The sequence below is a fragment of the Stegodyphus dumicola genome, chromosome 6 (genome assembly GCF_044657685.1).
Source record: "Stegodyphus dumicola isolate Sdum_Otavi_A_Nest chromosome 6, ASM4465768v1".
Lineage (NCBI taxonomy): Eukaryota > Metazoa > Arthropoda > Arachnida > Araneae > Eresidae > Stegodyphus > Stegodyphus dumicola.
Window position 1 is genome coordinate 78,622,781 of NC_140773.1, and position 18,519 is coordinate 78,641,299.

The 18,519-nt window shown below is 34.2% G+C and overlaps 1 protein-coding gene across 6 annotated transcripts in view; it reads left to right on the forward strand.

Annotated features, from left to right (window-relative positions):
- LOC118185660 (uncharacterized) overlaps positions 1 to 18,519 on the forward strand; it is a 154,346-nt gene that overhangs the window by 61,512 nt on the left and 74,315 nt on the right. For 5 of the 6 annotated variants that reach the window (XM_085818563.1, XM_085818565.1, XM_035355552.2 and 2 more), the window contains one exon: positions 8,013 to 8,114. The exons of the other annotated variant lie outside the window; for it this stretch is intronic. In XM_085818563.1, the coding sequence (XP_085674689.1) occupies positions 8,013 to 8,114 (102 nt within the window). The remainder of the gene's footprint in view (positions 1 to 8,012; positions 8,115 to 18,519) is intronic. 6 annotated transcript variants of the gene reach the window in all.

The following is an 18,519-nucleotide window of genomic DNA, read 5'->3' on the forward strand; positions in this document are numbered from 1 at the left end:
GCGTCTGCGCTTCCGTGTAACGATCCTTTCCGATGATGGATAGGCATTCCATAGCCTCTATATCCATCTGGCTATTTAGCTTTTAGAATTTTTGAAATTTAAAAAACCTTCAAGAATGAAATATCTGTGAAAAGAAAGAAATTTCTACCCTAGAGGTGATGGTGGGAATGTTTTGTGGCTTTGCCTATGGCTAGTAATTCTTTTCTGGTAACTCAGTAATCTCTCAATAATTTTTTCTCTACCTTTAATTTAAATTTCTTTTCCTTCTACTGTAAAATTATTGACATCCATTTTCAAAGTAATCCGGGCAGTGCAGCAACATTCCGTGATGGTGTGGGGCTGGAGCGGTCAGTACAGTTCATATGGTGACAGGAGAGGAAAATTGGAGTCCCAATGGAATTGCATATCACAATAACAGTAGTAGTTGATGACTGAATAGGAAATGACAGGAATTTTCTCTTTTACCGTACCAATAGCAGTATTGCAGATCGTAAGTTGTCGAACAGGAGTAACTCATCATTAGCCACCACGCGAAGATCTTATCCAAGAGCCCAAAAGTTCGCGCAATGTCACGAAAGGTAAAGAAAACTGGAGTATGGACTTGGCTAGCAAACCACCTGAATATTATTAACCAGAAGCTTTCAACCCTTCATTGCAGAAGTAGCAGATTACGTATAAAGTGAAGAAACCCCGAAACTATGATTGGTAAAAAGACGGTCGGGGGATGGAAGTTATCGTAGCGTACCAAGGCGAATGCCATCGTGATTGAAAAATCTTTGCGTCAAGAAGAGTAGAAGTTACATTTTATCCCGACCAGGAAACTTTTGTAGCACTTAAGTCAATCTATTTCTTCCGGGAGATTGTTGCAGAAGTTTACTGAGTTGATTCTAGCATTTTGATGCTAATACCGGCCGGAGCAAAATCTGCCGAACTTAGCCACGAGAAAAGTTACAGCTACTGGAAACTGGAAAAAAGAGGGCTCTCGGAGGGCTGAAACCTGTTTTTAATCCAGTGCGTCCCCCGACATTCTTAAAAATTTCCCCCATTTGGGGCGAAATACCTCTCCACAACGCCAAGAAGAAAACAGTAAAAAAATTCCATTTAGCCTCAAAAATTCATAAAAGTCACGCGTCAATCCCGTACTCAAGAATTGACCGTTAGAATGCAGCAACCCCGTTTCCTGAGCAATTCACCCCATCCGCTGAACAGGATATGGGGACGTCCTTGACACGTGCACCAACCACACAACCCGATTTACACCAGATTTTAACCAGATTTACAGAATATAAACAATTAATTGGGATTGGGATTCCAATTCTAATAAACATATCTAAATAAATGCAGGCCATAAGAAGGCTGACTTTTTTCTGTTTCAACCCCTTAAAGACCAGCGCGGAGAACGAAGCGCAGTCACGGGACCGGACCCGCTGAAATGCATTGTCGTCACCGTCCCGCGCATTTTTGGCAATTAAGCTTAATTTTACAAACAAAATCGTATAAAATCAACAATTGGTATAATGATTTGGTATAATTTTTGAAGTTGCGTATTTAATGTACTTGTTTTAATGTGTATTAATATAAAGAATATCACATTAATAGAAATATATTAAACGGGCAAAATACTAAAATCATAACTATTCACACATAAATAAATACTATAAACATGAAAAAAAAAAATTTACAGATACGAAATTTAAAAAAATCTAAGCAAGAATTGCTTGTAGGTAACTAAATTCCAATTTAAAAATTCTGCTATGTGTAGAGTAGTTCAAAACTAGGAACGACACACATTCCTACGTTGCATATTTTGCACCCAAAATACGTTGTTTGCTTTCGCTTTTCCTTGTTTTTAGCGCATAGAACGCATCTTCTACCTTAAGTACATTTCCTGTCAACTTAAATTTTTAGAAAATGTCTTCGAGTTAGACGGAAAGGTGGAGTGTCCGGTGATTTTGGACAAATTTTTAAGATTTTAAGTAAGATCTCTTAGTCATGGCTAACGGAATGAAACTGAATATAACATCAACACACGTCCCATAACGTCTTCAAAAGACACCCAGAAATATTTCCTCCTCAACTCCTGTGTGACATCAGGCTTCTCTTTGAAAACTTTCTGTTTCTCTAGATCAAAAACAGTGTCCGCCATGATGACTGGAAAGTGATCAAGGAAAGACCCCCCATTGGCGGGATATCCGTTACTGATCATGGCAATATATACATCATATGTAAAGTAAATACATTACATACCATAATATAATTCCCGGGTCATTATATATATTGGCCATTCAAGGCATTCATTATTCATAATGACCTATTAAATCGAGTAAAAAAAAAAAAAAAAAAAAAAAAAAAAAAAAAAAAAACGCTGGCACTTTTTCTTTCTGCTATAATGTTGCAATATTGCTTTTTAATTAACCAACTAAGCTTATGTTAAGTTTCAAAATAAATGGAAAAAAGGATAACTGGTCTTGAGTTTTTCCATGACGGAAGTTCGGCGATTTTACACCTGCTATAGTCAGCTGAATGCATTTTCCTGACAAGAAAAAGCAAATAACATAAACGAAAACAACGAGCTGTATGCATTTACCCAACGAAAAAAAGCAAAGAACTAAAGCCAAAAAAATCCTAACGAAATAAATAAAAACGCCTGTGCCTCTATGATTCACAAGCGCACAAAGAGCCGCGATTTCCAGTTTGTTTATACTAATAAATCTATCAAAACCAGAAGCACAGAACAAAAACTAATGCCAGTACATGAAGGTCAAATGTCATTTGAATTAACCCATGTGAAAACATTTACCCTTTAGCTCCATCTAATTGCTTTTAAAAATTAAAATAAATCGTTCTGTTTTAATGTTACGTATACGCGACGCTGGGCTGCAAAGATCGATCTTAGCTCTTCTCGTATACGCGACTGGGGGGCTGGTAGGAGTGAATCGTTGCGTCGCGTATACGGGACGCTGGTCCTGAACGGGTTAAATAGTATAAGTTTCAAATGCAAGCAATAATATTCATTATTTTTAAACCAATATATTACGTAGAAATTCAACCAGTTGCCATTGTCTCGCTCGTGTTACTCGATAAGAATAAGAAGAACAGAGTTTACTTACAAAACCGAAATAATAAAATTGAGTAACTAATACTTTAATTAAATGAATAAGCTTTATGTAGTCTAAATTTTGAATAAATAATAAGCAATACTTAATATAGTGTTATTAATTATAATTAATTTAATAGATTTAAATTGACTACACAACATGACTCCACAATACCACGACACGTTTTCAACCGTCAGTTTCTTCTGACAAAACAGCACCGACACTATCATTGCTCTCATCCGTGTCGAGAATAAATGGTTTGTTGAGTTGAGGATATGTCAGGTATTATCATATATCTTAAAACCACCATTACGTTGTTAAATACGTCCTCACCTTCGTCTAACCACAACAACATTTGTTTGCTCTCTGACTGTTTGTGAAAGGGTCTTGCGATGGAAGCCATGCCTTTCGCAAATCTCGTATAGGATGCAAAGCCCCAGTAATCTCCTCAGCTGATAGATATTTTAGGTGTGTCTCCACTCTTTAACTGCCGACAATTTTTCTGTACCCTTAAACGCATATTCGGTACAAATATGACATATCTGAGGTAAGTTATTGTTTGTCTGAACAGTTTACAATTCGCAGGACTTAACTTTAGGTTGTCTTGGAGTTTTTGAACCATTTTCCTAATATTTTCCAAATGTTCTTCAAAACTTTTTCCAACAGCAAGAATATCATTCAAGTATATTCATACATGCTTTGTAGGAAAGACCTCTCACTTATATGTCTCACTTATTTTTCGCATTGTCTCCATAAGATTTTCAAATGTTTCTGGAGCATAAACAATCCAACCGGCATCACGTCGAGCTGACAAAGTCGTAGACCTTTTGTAAATACCCTCTTTTTTCGGTCATCAGAGTGTATCTCTAACGGACATTATCCACTCTAAATCAAGCGTAAGCACTTGCTTCCAGAAAGAGTATCCGAAATGTCGTCAATTCTAAGAAGATAGCTTTCTTTCTTCGTGACCTCGTTCAATCGCCGATAGCAAAACAATGATGGATTTCATATTTGTCCTATATATGAAGAAGGAAGGGAACATAATGGAAGCTACAGGAAAAGAAGAAGCTTAAGGAATTGAGATATAAATGAAGAAATTTTATAGAATAAGGAAAACTAAAGATTTAGGAAGAAAGGGGGTAGTATTCAAGAGGATATAGCATTTAATGAAGGACTACTTAATCGTCTATGTAAAGGCAGAAGAAGGAGGCTCTAAAGTAAAAGGTATAGTTTGAAAGGTATTAAATTACAAATAAAGGTATTAAAAAGAAAAAGGAAAGTATTCTATAGAAGGTGGAAAGAAAAAGTTAACAAGTAATTCATAAAGAGGATTCCTTATTCGCCGTATGAAGTAAAAAGGGGCGAGGATATATAAGAAGAAAATACAGAAAAAGGTGGAGAAAAGAAATTAAGATAGAAGAAAGGAAGGTTACCCGGAAATAAAATTTCTGAAAGAAGAAGATCGAAGGAATAAGTTTCAAAAGCATTTTACTAAGGACAAATTATGATATTTTCTAAGGAATTACTTACAAAGATACACTACATGAAGGACTGTAAAGAACTACTATAAGATAAATATTTTTCTCACATAATTAAAAAAAAATTATAAGAAAGACATTAACAAGAATTACATACCTAACATAATAGCTAACTCCTGGCACTATATTCAAGAACAAACTTCCCTAAAATTAGGAAGCATGTTATGATAGATATGTTTATAGACTTATGGTAATTGTGAATTAAAAGTATTTATTTCACAATTACCATTTTTATTACCGTTACAAATTTTGTTCAAAATTTTTATTATTGAAAGTAATAGGATTTACAACTTTACTATGTATATATCTATTATGTTTTACTTATTATGTATTCATCCATTATGATTATTAGTATCTCTTTTATATGTTGAAATATTCTATATTCAAATTTATGTAGACTGATAGGAAATTGATACAAACTTATGTAGATTGATTCATTAATAGAAATTTGATATTGATGTATAATTTAAAACTGATGTAAAATTTGGATACTGTAAAGAATATGTTAAAATAGCCCTCTTATGACAATGTAAAAAATTCTATGTGTTAAAAACAAAATCCCAGTGGCCACTTAGATACTCATAAAAGCCATGCGTCAGTCGCTGTGTCTCGGGGACAGGTATGAGATGATTATGTGACCCCCAACTAAAAACTAGGGAGTTGCTCTAGACAAAGACGGACGTGGTACCAAACAAATAATTAATTACGGTAGGGGAATGGTGCTTACGCCCTCCGTTGCCTGTTACCTGTTATTGCAGAGACAGGATTTTCCATGTTTTTGATGTTCATTCCGAAAAAGCCAGATGAGAGACCTTTCAAACTTCGCTGCCCATGGCCTTCTTTTGGTGACATTATAACCGAAGCCTGTTACAGTCTTTTAAGCAGTTCTCGCTGAAGTGCAGCTCCAACGCGCCGGGCACAGCTTCGAAGTCTAGCCTCTGATTTTAGGGCAGAGTTTGAAAGATATCCGCTGCATCTGTTCTCAGAGAAGCTGCGAGATGACAGACCTGAACATTTCAGGATTCCATCCACTTGTGTTTACCACTCTAGAGAAGTGAGTCTTGTGCACTTGCCATTTAGGTCTTTCCATCATACGGGGAAACTTTTAGAGAGGGTCGGGAAGAGAATACTGTGGATTTAACGGTGTCAGAATTGTGTTCAGCTATGGATTTCTTCAAGCTGTCAAACTATTTTGGCAATAGCAGCAGAAACTCCGTCATCGATCTTTTGATTGACAGCAGATCTTTCTTCAATTTCTCTAACTTTATTTTTAACCGTGTCTGCTCTTCCTTCCATAGGCTCAAACGTCTTCTCTATTTGTTAGTGATTTCTCTATTCATTTCCCCTTGACCTGCTTCAATCTTTACTCGAACAGCTTTCATCTCTTTTTTAGCAAATTCTTTTGCTTGAGTAAGAAATACTCTTACTCAAATGCAAAACTCTCTATAGGTTTATTATTTGTATCCTTTCGTAATTCCAGATATCAACATTTGGAAGATTAACTCAGACTTTTGAATTAAAGGGATCAGTTTAATTCTTAGGTTTACTATTAATAATTGGAGAATAATTCGCATGAACATTATCGCGCTTCGCTAGAACATGTATTCCATCTCCCATTTTAGAATTATTTGGCACATTAAGCACATCAATGCCATTAATTACATGATTAGAACCCAAATTACACCAGACATATATATAAAAGCCGTACTCTCAGCCAATAAGTGTTTCACAACTAAAGGAATCTATACGAGTTCAAATTAATTTTTTTCTTTCTGAAATCTAAAGTTTGGTTCCTATAAGACATTTTTGTTGGCTACGCTTTGTAATATATTTATATTGACAATTAAATATTATAAATATTAAATTCTTACATTAACATTTCTTTAAGCTACGTCGGAAAAATTAAAATACAGGAGCATGCGCATTTAACATTTAATAAATAGATATATCGTAATTGTGCTCTTTTGCTATCCAGAAAAATGGGAAAAATACCAGAATGTTCTCTTGCATTGATTGAAAAGCTAATGAAAACCCGATTAAAACATCTCTATTCAGTTATTTACTTAGTGCTGTTACTGATTATAGCAAATTCGCGTTGACATCGGATTAGCTTTCTCGGTGTTTTGAAATGAGTTCTATTCAACATTTTCGTTGTTTAAAATATAACTACTGCCAGATATTGCGATACTGTACGAATATCTCTGAGGAAATTTAAGCATTTTGTTTTATATGTTGTGATAAGAATAAATTTTATTCACTTGTCATTGGACTTGTGCATTCAATTTATTACGAACCCGTACGCACACAACAATATTAACAAGCTATTAATAACTCTGTCTCTTATTTATTGAATTTTTCTTCGACGCATAAATAAGAATACGTATATTTGTATGTATATAGATACAAGCTTCTCTGTTTCTTTTTATAGCTTGACACTTAATGAGGTTTCTGTTCTGATAAAGTTTGTAGCTTTTAAGAGAAATTACCTTCATCGTAGTTCGTAGATGTTCAGTGGTCTATAGGATATTGTTTTACTAATTTCGAATTGCGCAAAAAGCAATTGACATATAAATGTACTCAGAAACAAAATTAGCATTCTTAGTACAAAAATTCGTAACTGAGCTTAATTTATTTTTTGACAGGTAGAAATAAAAATTAATTGAATCCGTATCTTCAAATCTCTGAATAATTTATATCACTCTGTAAAATAATTAGCTCCGTATATAGGTTTTCTGGCGCGTTATTCATGTTCATTTTTAATGCAAATGAAAATAATATAAACTCGTTATATTTTCAAATAACTAAAATCTTAAAATTTTTCAGCATCGTATTTTTAACAAATACGAAACTTAAAAATCTTCCCTGGCAGCATAAAATTGCTTCTTGGGCAGCATGCGGCTCGTGGATTCTGTAACTGTTCTGTAAGCCAGGTTCTGTGACTCATGGGGAAAGAGACAGAAATGTTATAGTTTGTTGATCGGTAAATCCATGACGACATTAAATTTGTCCAATATTTATTTTTCCTTGCTAATGTATGAGAGCAATGCTTGAATGTGGTAGATCACCCTAAGCGATATACATCTGTTCTGAGAACAATTTCGTTTACATTTTGGTTGACGTATCTTGCAAATAAACCAAATCTCTTGTAGAAAACTTAATGTTTTTAGTGAAGGATAACCAAATATGGGGCCCACATACCTGTGATGAAATGTGTCTTTTGTAGAAGAAGAAGAGTACTTAGGCAATGAAAAGAATTATAATGCTATTTGACTTGACGTTCAGCTCTTTAATTTATCTTTATTTCTTTTTCTTTCCTTCTTTCTTTGTTTCTTTGAGGAGCACCCCAAAATACTAAAATACTTCTGTAATTTTTCAGGTTTCTCGATTCCTTTTCAAGACAAGTCTAACTGTTTAAGGATAGGTTCATGGACATATCATGACGCGAAAAATGAGGGCACCATAACAGCTTCCAGTAGCGGTAACTGTTCTCAATAGTATCTCTTTCTATTGTGCTAAACATTCCATTTAATTTTTAATCAGTAACAATTTACATTTAGTTAGCTGTGTTAAATTTGAAATATTTTACATCATTAGTGGATGAACCTCCACCAATTTAATAAATGAAAGCCAACATCTATTAAATTGGTGTTTATGAGAATAAAAATGGACGCATTAAAAACAATCTAAATCTTTATAACATTTTTCTTTTTCTTTTAAAGATTATAAAATTTATCAATACTTCATTTTTTAATTGATCCACAGCTTCTGTTCATGGAAAAAAAAAAAAAAAAAAAAAAAAAAAACACGTATTGTGGAAATTTCTAGAATCAGTACTTTAAGAATCTCGAGTGCATAACTCAAAAAGTGAAAAAAAAATCTAGATTACTTTTCATCTGAACAGGCCACAAAATGAGACAGAGCTCTATTATATCCCAATGACTAAATTAACTAAAGCAGAATATTTTGTAAAGCTAACTGACGAACATGCAGATGAAAAGGAAGTTGGTTCTACGATGTCTGAAAAAGCATCTGTAATTAAGATACAATAACACTCAGAACAAATATTAATTTAGAAGTAAAACAACAAAAATCAGTGTTATATTTTCAAATTTTCACAGGACTAGTTTCGATGCTTATACCGAACCATCATCCTCAGCTGCAAAAGCGCAAATGAAAGAGATAAGATATAATGATTAGATAAGATAAGAAAGCCAGGACAGGGAATAAGCGACTGGCGCCATCTGTTGATAAAACCAAAATAAAATATAATTTCTTTAAAGGCTGAAGGCAAAGATGTATTGGAATTAGGGCCTTTAACTAGAACTGAAAGATTTTTTTTTTTAATGTGAAATTCCTCTAGAAAATCCAGTTCACCAATGGAAGATGTTTTTCGAATAAATTTAGCAGCAGAAAAAGTGTGATTTTCGGACCAACAATGTTGGGCAACAGAAGATTTCGGTGTTTCCTTTTTTTCTAATATATGCCTAATGTTTCTTAACGCGAAATTTTAAAGCTTATAGTTTGGCCAATGTAAATTAAGTCACGCTGGCAAGGAACCCTGCAAACACCCCAGGAATTCATATCCCGAATGAGGGTCCTTCAGTACGGAACTTTTAATTTTATTGATGGGAGAATAAACAACCCGAAAGTTAAATTTCTGAAAAATACGTTCAACTTTATAGCTAATTAATGGAAAGAAGGGAATGACAACAGAATTTTTATAATCTCATAAAACAAGAGCGTGCCTTTTGGTGTCGAGATGAGAATTTTTTAACTGCTTGATAAATAATATTGGGTGAAGAGCCCCTGTAATAGCTATTGCTTTTAAATAATTTAGTTCTTCATCAAGGGATAATTTGGAGGAGCAAACTTGAAGAGCACGCAAAACATAGGAATAAAATGAAGTTAACTTTTCTTTAACAGGATGATATGATTTGAAGTGTGTTGGAAGGCAAACCGATGAAGGTTTATGGTAAATCGTAGTACTGAATTTGGATGTGTACCTGTGACCAGAATGTCGAGAAATGGAAGAGAATTGCAAGTCTCAAGTTCAAAAGTTAGCAGGATCAATGGAATTCATTGTTGAAAGAATTTTCTTTAAATTATCTTTATTACCTTCAAATAGGCTAAAAGTATCGTCTACGTAGCGGAACCATACCGGGAAGTTTAAAGTATCAAAAAATTTTGATTCATAATAATACCTGTAGATATCAGCCAGGATGGGACTCAGGGGGCTTCCCATGGCTAATCCCACACTTTGCTTGTAATATTTATTTTGGAAAACAAAATGCGTTTCTTTCAAACAGCGTTAAATGAGAGAAATTAGCTCATCAATTTCGATGCAATAAAAATGAAATTCTCAAAGTCTGGTTTCTAGACACCATAATACAACCTCCATTGGAACATTGGCGAATAATGATTTTACATCAAAAGAAGCCATGAGTAAATTTCGAGGAGAAATGTTTTTAACCTTTCTTACAAATTCTATTGAATTTTTTATGGTGTAAATGTTATTGAGTAATAGAGTTGAAAATCTAGAAACTAAATATTTAGCTAACGGATACGAGGCAGTACCTAAATTTGATATAATAGGGCTGAAAGGAATACCACTTTTGTGAATTTTGGAAACAGCACATAATCTGGGACAATTCGCAACAGATGGGATAAAGATAAGAAAGCCTGCACAGGAGATAAGCTACTGGCGCCATCTGTTGATCAAACTGAAACAAAAACATAATTTCTTTAAAGGCTGAAGTCAAAGATGGATTGGAATTAGGGTCGTTAACTATAACAGAAAGATTTTTTTGAATGCGAAATGTCTCTAGAAAATCCAATTCACCAATGGTAGGTGTTTTTTGAATAATTTTGGCAGCAGAAAAATTGAAAGTGTGATTTTCGGACCAACAATGTTGGGCAATAGAAAACTTCTGTGTTTTCTCTTTTCTAACATATGCCTCATGTTCCTTAACGCGAAATTAAGGCTCACGTAGTTTGACCAATGTAAATTAAATCATTATAACTTATCTCGTTCATTTGATATCTCGTTCATGTCATAACTTATCTCTGTTTGTGTTTCACATATTTGAATATTGTGCATTGCTTACCTGATTTCATGCAATTTAGTTGCAAATATTTTGTTTTCTATTCATTTCAGTGTGACATTTTTCTGATGTTTTGTGCGTGCTTTATTATTGGTTAGTTAATTTAGTCTAATTTTTTGCATTGTTATCATGCCTTCATCCATTAATCGTTTCACTAAATTACGCCTGAAACATCAAAAATTCCTGAATCATCTTGACTTTTTATTTTAGTGTAAATGTAAAAAATTGATCCCCAATTTCATTCCAATCAAATCAATCAAAAACCTTCCAGTCGCATTTCAAGAATTCTGTTAAACTGCAAGCTAGCCTTGCTTCGGTCCATCATAAGGAACACACGTCAACAATTATCCAAAATTGAACATGAGCTCTATAAGCTTCATCTGGAACTTGTTAATTCATATCCAAAATTCACTGAAGAAAAGTCTTGGTCTAGAACAGAGAATGCAGCTAACCGTCATAAAAACACCCTTGCAGTTAAATTCGAAAAACGTCTTTTACAGTCTTCCAGTTCAAGTAGTTAAAAAAATCTTCCCATTGGAAACATTAAGCCAATAGTTAATATTTCTAATGTTAGTTTATCAGAAGAACCAGAGATAAGATATAATTTTAACTTCTCACACACCTCTAAATCCTCGATTCCAAAGTTTTTGGCCCCTACCGAAAAAGCTTTCATGTTCAGTTAAGTTTCAGATTCACAGAAAGAAATGATTAGGCGTCTTAATAATAATATGAAAATCAATAATAAACCTTTGAAACCAAATCTAACCGCGAGAGAAAGAGCTACAATGCGCGAAATTCCTTCTAACCCGGATATTGTCATTTTAAAGGCCGACAAAGGTGGCCAGATAGATAACATGGATAAGAACACTTACATCGATGGTGTCATTAAACTCTAAACGAAGGACCGCATAATCTGATTCCTAAAGATCCTTCAACATCAGGCCTGTCAAAAATAAAAACTGCGATCAAATCTTCACAAATCCTTTTAAGTAGTTTAAAACATTCGCTTATACCATCTGTTGCGAATTGTGCCAGATTATATGTTATTCCCAAAATTCACAAAAATGGTATTCCTTTCCGCCCTATGGTATCAAATTTAGGTATTGCCTCGTATCCGTTAGCTAAATATTTAGTTTCTAGATTTTCAACTCTATTAGTCAATAACATTTACACCATAAAATATTCAATATAATTAGTAAAAAAGGTTAAAAACCTTTTGATGTAAAATCATTCTTCACCAATGTTCCATTGGAGGGTGCATTACGATATCTAGAAACCAGCCTTCGCGAATTTCATTTTTCTTGCATCGAAATTGATGAGCTAATTTCTGTCACTCAGCTCTGTTTGAAACAAACGCATTTTGTTTTCCAAAATAAATGTTGCAAGCAAAATGAGGGATTAGCCACGGGAAGCCCCCTCAGTCCCGTCCTGGCTGATATCTGCATGCATTATTATGAATCAAAATTGTTCGAAACTTTAAACTTCCCGGTACGGTTCCGCTACGTAGACGATACTTTTAGCCTATTTGAAGGTAATAAAGATAATTTAAAGAAAATTCTTTCAACAATGAATTCCATTGATCCTGCTAACTTTTGAACTTGAGACTTGCAATTCTCTTCCGTTTCTCGACATTCTGGTCACGGGTACACATCCAAATTCAGCACTACGATTTACCATAAACCTTCATCGGTTTGCCTTCCAACACACTTCAAATCATGTCATCCTATTAAAGAAAAGTTAACTTCATTTTATTCCTATGTTTTGCGTGCTCTTCAAGTTTGCTCCTCCAAATTATCCCTTGATGAAGAACTAAATTATTTAAAAGCAATAGCTATTACAGGGGCTCTTCACCCAATATTATTTATCAAGCAGTTAAAAAATTCTCATCTCGACACCAAAAGGCACGCTCTTGTTTTAGGAGATTATAAAAATTCTGTTGTCATTCCCTTCTTTCCATTATTTAGCTATAAAGTTGAACGCATTTTTCAGAAATTTAACTTTCGGGTTGTTTATTCTGCCATCAATAAAATTCCAAGTTCCGTACTGAAGGACCCTCATTCCGAATATGAATTCCTGGGGTATTTACAGGATTCCTTGCCAGTGTGGCTTAATTTACATTGGCCAAACTAAGAGAGCTTTAAAATTTCGCGTTAAGGAACATTAGGCATATATTAGAAAAAAAGGAAACACAGAAGTCTTCTGTTGCCCAACATTGTTGGTCCGAAAATCACACTTTTCTGCTGCTAAAATTATTCAAAAAACATCTTCCATTGATGAAATGGATTTTCTAGAGCAATTTCACATTGAAAAAAAACTTTCTGTTCTAGTTAACGGCCCTAATTTCAATACATCTTTGCCTTCAGCATTTAAAGAAATTATGTTTTAGTTCTGGTTTTTTAAACAGATGGCGCCAGTAGCTTATCCCCTGTCCAGGCTTTCTTATCTTATCTTAACTAATCATTATATCTTATCTCCTTCCTTTGCGCTTTTGCAGCTGAGGATAATGGTTCGGTAAAACCATCGAAACTAGTCCTGTGAAAATTTGAAAATATAACGCTGATTTTTATTGTTTGACTTCTAAATTAATAGCATCTGTAATTAAAGCAAAATGTTATTAGTTTTAGCCATAAGAAAGTTGAGTTCGTTTGTGTATCCGATAATATAATGGGAATAAACTCATCAGTTTCTAGGAGCATACACTCTTTTGCCCCATAAACTGTACGAGATCCTACTAAGGAACCTGGCCACTACTCGCATAGGCTTTAATGATACCAGCACAGAAGGGTAAAAATAACTATTTATTATTATCAGCTATGAACAGAAATGCACGTACTTTGTGCTTGACAATTTGAGGTGGTACTTTTAAATCGCTACACAATAAATTCAATGTTAAAGAGCAGTGCTCGAATAGCACTTTAGGTTAAGGCTAACTAGGCTGGCTCCACCACATAGTGAAGTGATAATTATTTAAATAGCCAAAACACCGTAACAACAAGGACAGATTCGTAACGTGCGCTGGCTAGCGAAAACACGCTGTGCATTAAACTTCAAGATTCACCCGTTTAAATGCTCACTTCACTTAACTTTAAATTTGCATCCTGGCGAGGAAATGCAAGGGAAAGCTGAGGAGTTCAGTAAAGGTAACAAAAATTTGAATAACTTGGCTAATTGGACTAAGGGAAACCCTATATCTTCCCTCGCCAAAATTTAACTATCGCTTAAGAAGGCTTTAAAAGCCCGGATGAAATATTTAAATATCAACCCTAATTGTGAGTCAACTTTTACAATCTACATCTTGAATAACTGAAATCTTACATACGGCAAACGTGGCACAATCATACAGTTCTTCTTTAAATTTTCTCGTCTTGTCTCCTTCCAGATATTTGGAAAGGAAGTAGTTTAGAACATGTTTCACAAAATTCTCGTTGCAACCACTTTTAACATTTTCAACTGTTCAAACTCTCTTTAATGAGAGTCATTCATTTACACAGTTAATTTTTCTAACAATTTAAGACTCCTCCCTTGCTCTCCAGCACAGTGTACTGCATGTGAGAGCGCATTTCATGTAGAATGGTACAAGATTACAAACTAACCCACATCCTACTTGTTAGAAACTAGATATCCTAGTTCTAGGAGAAACTCCCTACATTTAATTCTCAGCCTAAGGTGCTAAATCTAGTGAAATCTAAAGCTAAATCTAAGCTAACTCTAGTCTTGTCTGGAGAGCCTAACAGTTACTTTCCATACATCATCAAATTAATTTTACTTTATTTTAGTACAATTCCTTACTAGCTTAGATTACTCTTTCATTCAAAGCACCTTTTTCATGCATGCATAACACTTAAGTTATTTAACAAATCAAATATTTTTACATCATAAATCAAACATTTCCTAAAATGGTCTCTACGAGTAAAGTTAACATTTCATTCTAATTCATCCAAGATTACTTGCTAGTATTCGCATAAAGTTTCTTGCTGAATACAAAATTGTGAGCTTCTTGTTTAATAAAAAATTATAAGCTTAATAAAAAATTGCAAGCTTCTTGCTTAATACAATTAATTAATAAAATAAATTTAAATAATTTAGAATGAAAAATTTCTTGCTTAATTAAAACAAATATTGTCCTCTACCAACGCAAAATTGAAATAAATATTTTCAACCAAGTGCGTAGTTACTTTAAACTGAAACAGAATAATTTAGTCTTATCTTTTGTTTTAACGAAATCGACGTTCTTTTATTTACAAAATCTTCCTAAGAAGGAACTTGGTTCACCTGTTGGACTCGATTTCGTCGTGGTGGCCTGTTGTTTCCATTCCTCGTTACCGGTTGCTTCCTTTTCACTCCTCAATCCCATTTTACCTTCTTTTGGCGTTGCTCTGTAGATGCGTAAGGTAAGCTTTCATCAATCGTATTCAGATCAAAATAAAAAGACTTTCAAATTAAACTAAGTTTTATTAACAAATTAAAAAATTATCATTATTATTACCGAGGATTTAATATCTGTTCAAATCAAAACTATCCGGATATAGCGTCGGAGACTCACTTCAAACCCTTATCTAATCTAATCTGCTAGGCATACAAGAAGAAATATATAGGGTTACATTTAAATACTTGACGAGAATAAATCGTCGCCACAGCGCAATACAAGGGGGCTGCAACGCACTGCCCTCGGATGAACAATGACAATTGTTCAGCATCTAATTATTTCAAAGAGATTAACAAATAAAAATATTATTAAACCTACTTACAACGTTGTAAGGATCCTAAGTTTTACTAACGTTTATTTTATTTTAAAACTGTACTATCACTTCTTATTTTCTACTTGCGGCCATAATTAAATGGCCATAATTTAACTTGCTTATGCAAATTGTCTTGCTAACGCCCAAGTATTTAAGTTGTGGCTTTTTGCCAAGAGAGAGAGAGAAGGAGATTTAGGAAGCGAGACACTTGCCACTGCAGTCTTACGAGTTTTCACTCGGTTGCTGTTTGCCTTTAAGGCCAGAGGTTTAGAGCTCTTGATATTTGACAAACGTATTGTAGTTTCCGCAGCTCTGCGTACTACATACGTACACTTTAAATAAAGGCCAGTCTTAGTAATAGGCATTTGTATACTAATTCAAAGTTAGGTTTTAGTTAGTAGTTTTATATTTTTACGTTCAGACCACAAGTGGTTGGTCTCTGTATCCCGAAGTGCGGGAGTACCTGTAAAGTAATAGAGAATAAAGGATTTAGTATACCCTTCCTGCTTGTGTCGTCTATTCCACACAATCTGGAAAAGAGCTTTAGTAAGTTCCCTGTTCTTATTCAGGATACAGTATGTTTCCGAAGCAAGTGAAGGGACATGCTTCTCCTGACAACGTAAGAATGAAATTACTTACTTTCACAGAAAACATTTGAAGAATAAATTGAAGTCTACAAAATATAATAACAAACTGAATCAGAACACATAATCAAGAAATACTTACAAAAGATAAAAAGAAAAAGGATTGTTCATTGCTAAATAATAAAATGACAATCGTGATCAAGTTCTAGTTTGTAGAGTAATTTGAATCGGTCGTTTAATTATACCAGAAGACGTCTGAAGGGCACAAGAACGTACTTTACCGTTTCTACCAAGAAACATTCCTTGACGACACCAAATGTCCATAGTGTGTTTTGGCATTTTGTCTTCCTGAATCAACACTACATCACCAGTTTTGAATATAGAAGGAGTGTTAGTGCGAGGGGATAAATTGGCAGAGCGAAGTTGAGGTAAATATTCTTTACGCCAACGTTTCCAGAAATGGGTGATGACTTGTTGTCTGCATCTCAACATTTTCATGAGAACAATTTTGTTTAATTTGGGTTTAACTGAATAATCGACATCTGGAAAGGAATTTAAACTCTTACCAATCAGAAAATGAGATGGGGTAATCGGAAGAGGTTCGTTCTTATCTTCATAAACATAAGTCAGAGGGCGACTGTTAATGACAGCTTCAATTTCGATCAGCGTGGTTTAAATTTCTTCATAGGTGAGGCATGATCTACGAAGGAGTTTCTTCAAAGGGGTTTTTGCAGAAAGTACTATGCGTTCCCAAATCCGCCCCACCAACTAGCTCCATGAATAATAAATTTCCACGTGATACTATTTTCTCTGAAATACTGCTGAACATCAGATTGAGAAATTCAGCTCCAAACTTCTTTTAAAAAAACAATCGGCCTTTATGAAGGTTTTCGCATTGTCACTATAAATTGTTTTACATAGTCCTCTTCTGGATATGAATCGTTTAAGGGCTAATATAAAAGTTTCAGTGCTCAAATTACTTGCTACCTCGAGATGGACAGCTCTTGTGACAGCACAAGTGAATAAAACGATGTATGCCTTTTATGAGCCTATTTTTTTTTCTTGGATATAAATGGGACCGGCGAAGTCGAGAGCACAGATCAGAAAAGGAGGGGATTCAATTAATCTATCCCTCGGTAATGGAGCAATATCTTGTTTTCCAGGGGATGCACTGAACCTTTTACAAATCATGCAGTTTTTTAACACTGATTCAACATGTATTTTGCCTTTAATTATGAAAAATATTTTCCTCATATGAGCTAAGGTGCATGTAATACCAAAATGGAAAACCTTTTCATTATCATTCTTAATTAATAAATTAGTAAAATTTCCACCTGGCAGAATCTAAGGATGTTTTTCCTTTTGAGAAAACTCAGAAAATTGAAGTCTTTTCGAAACGACTAACAAACCGTTATCGTCAAATTTTGGATTCAGATTGCATAACGATGAATCTTTATCAATAGGCTTTTCATGTTTTAGAGACATAATTTCACTATTAAATGGAATTTGCTGTGTTTGTTTTATCCAATATAATTCCGCCTTTTCAATTTCTGAAGATGAGAGTTGGCCTGAAATTTTAGACTTCCTTTAATCAATGTTGTTTAAAAATCTTAAGACCCATGCCGTAATATTGTACACCTTGTTTAAAGAACTAAAGTTCTCTAATTTTAGTAACGAGTCTGTAAATGCATCAACAGCACAATTGTGTAGAATTTGAATTAGATTTCTTTTCGTCTATAACATCTTTAGCATCATTATTAATAACGATATTTTCGGGTTTGGGCCACATGTGACTTGGCATTGATAACCATTCAGGACCATAAAACCATAACTTGCTTTATATGAAATTATTCGATTTTCACCTCTAGTTAAAAATGCACTTGGATTATCTTTACGCGAGATATGATTCCAAATTTTGGAATCAGTTAAAGATTGAATTTCCATAACTCTATTCGCTGTAAAGGGTTTCCAATTCAAAGGTGATCTCTTAACCCAATTTAGTGTTACGGTTGAATCTGACCATATGTAAATGTCCAAATTCTGGGAAAAAACACTTTTTAGATATTTGCTCATTCTTGCCGCAATTAATGTCCCCATAAGTTTAAGGCGAGGAATTGTTAGACGTATAATGGGTGAGACTTTACATTTGGCCCAAATTAGACAGGTTTTAATTTCATTATCATTGGTGATGTTACGGAAATAGGCAACAGCTCCATAAGCCTTAGGGCTGGCATATGAAAAAATATTAACTTGTATTCTATCCGGAAGTTCATAACCTTGATGAAAATATTTTCGAGGTATTTCAAATTTATTAAAATGCACAAATTCCGAGATCCAGCCTTCAAATTCTTCTTTGAAATCATTGGGCAGAACAGTATCCCATTCCAAACCTCGCTGCCATGCTTCTTGTAATAGATGTTTCATTCGAACAAAAAAAAAGGGGAAAAAATCCTATGGAG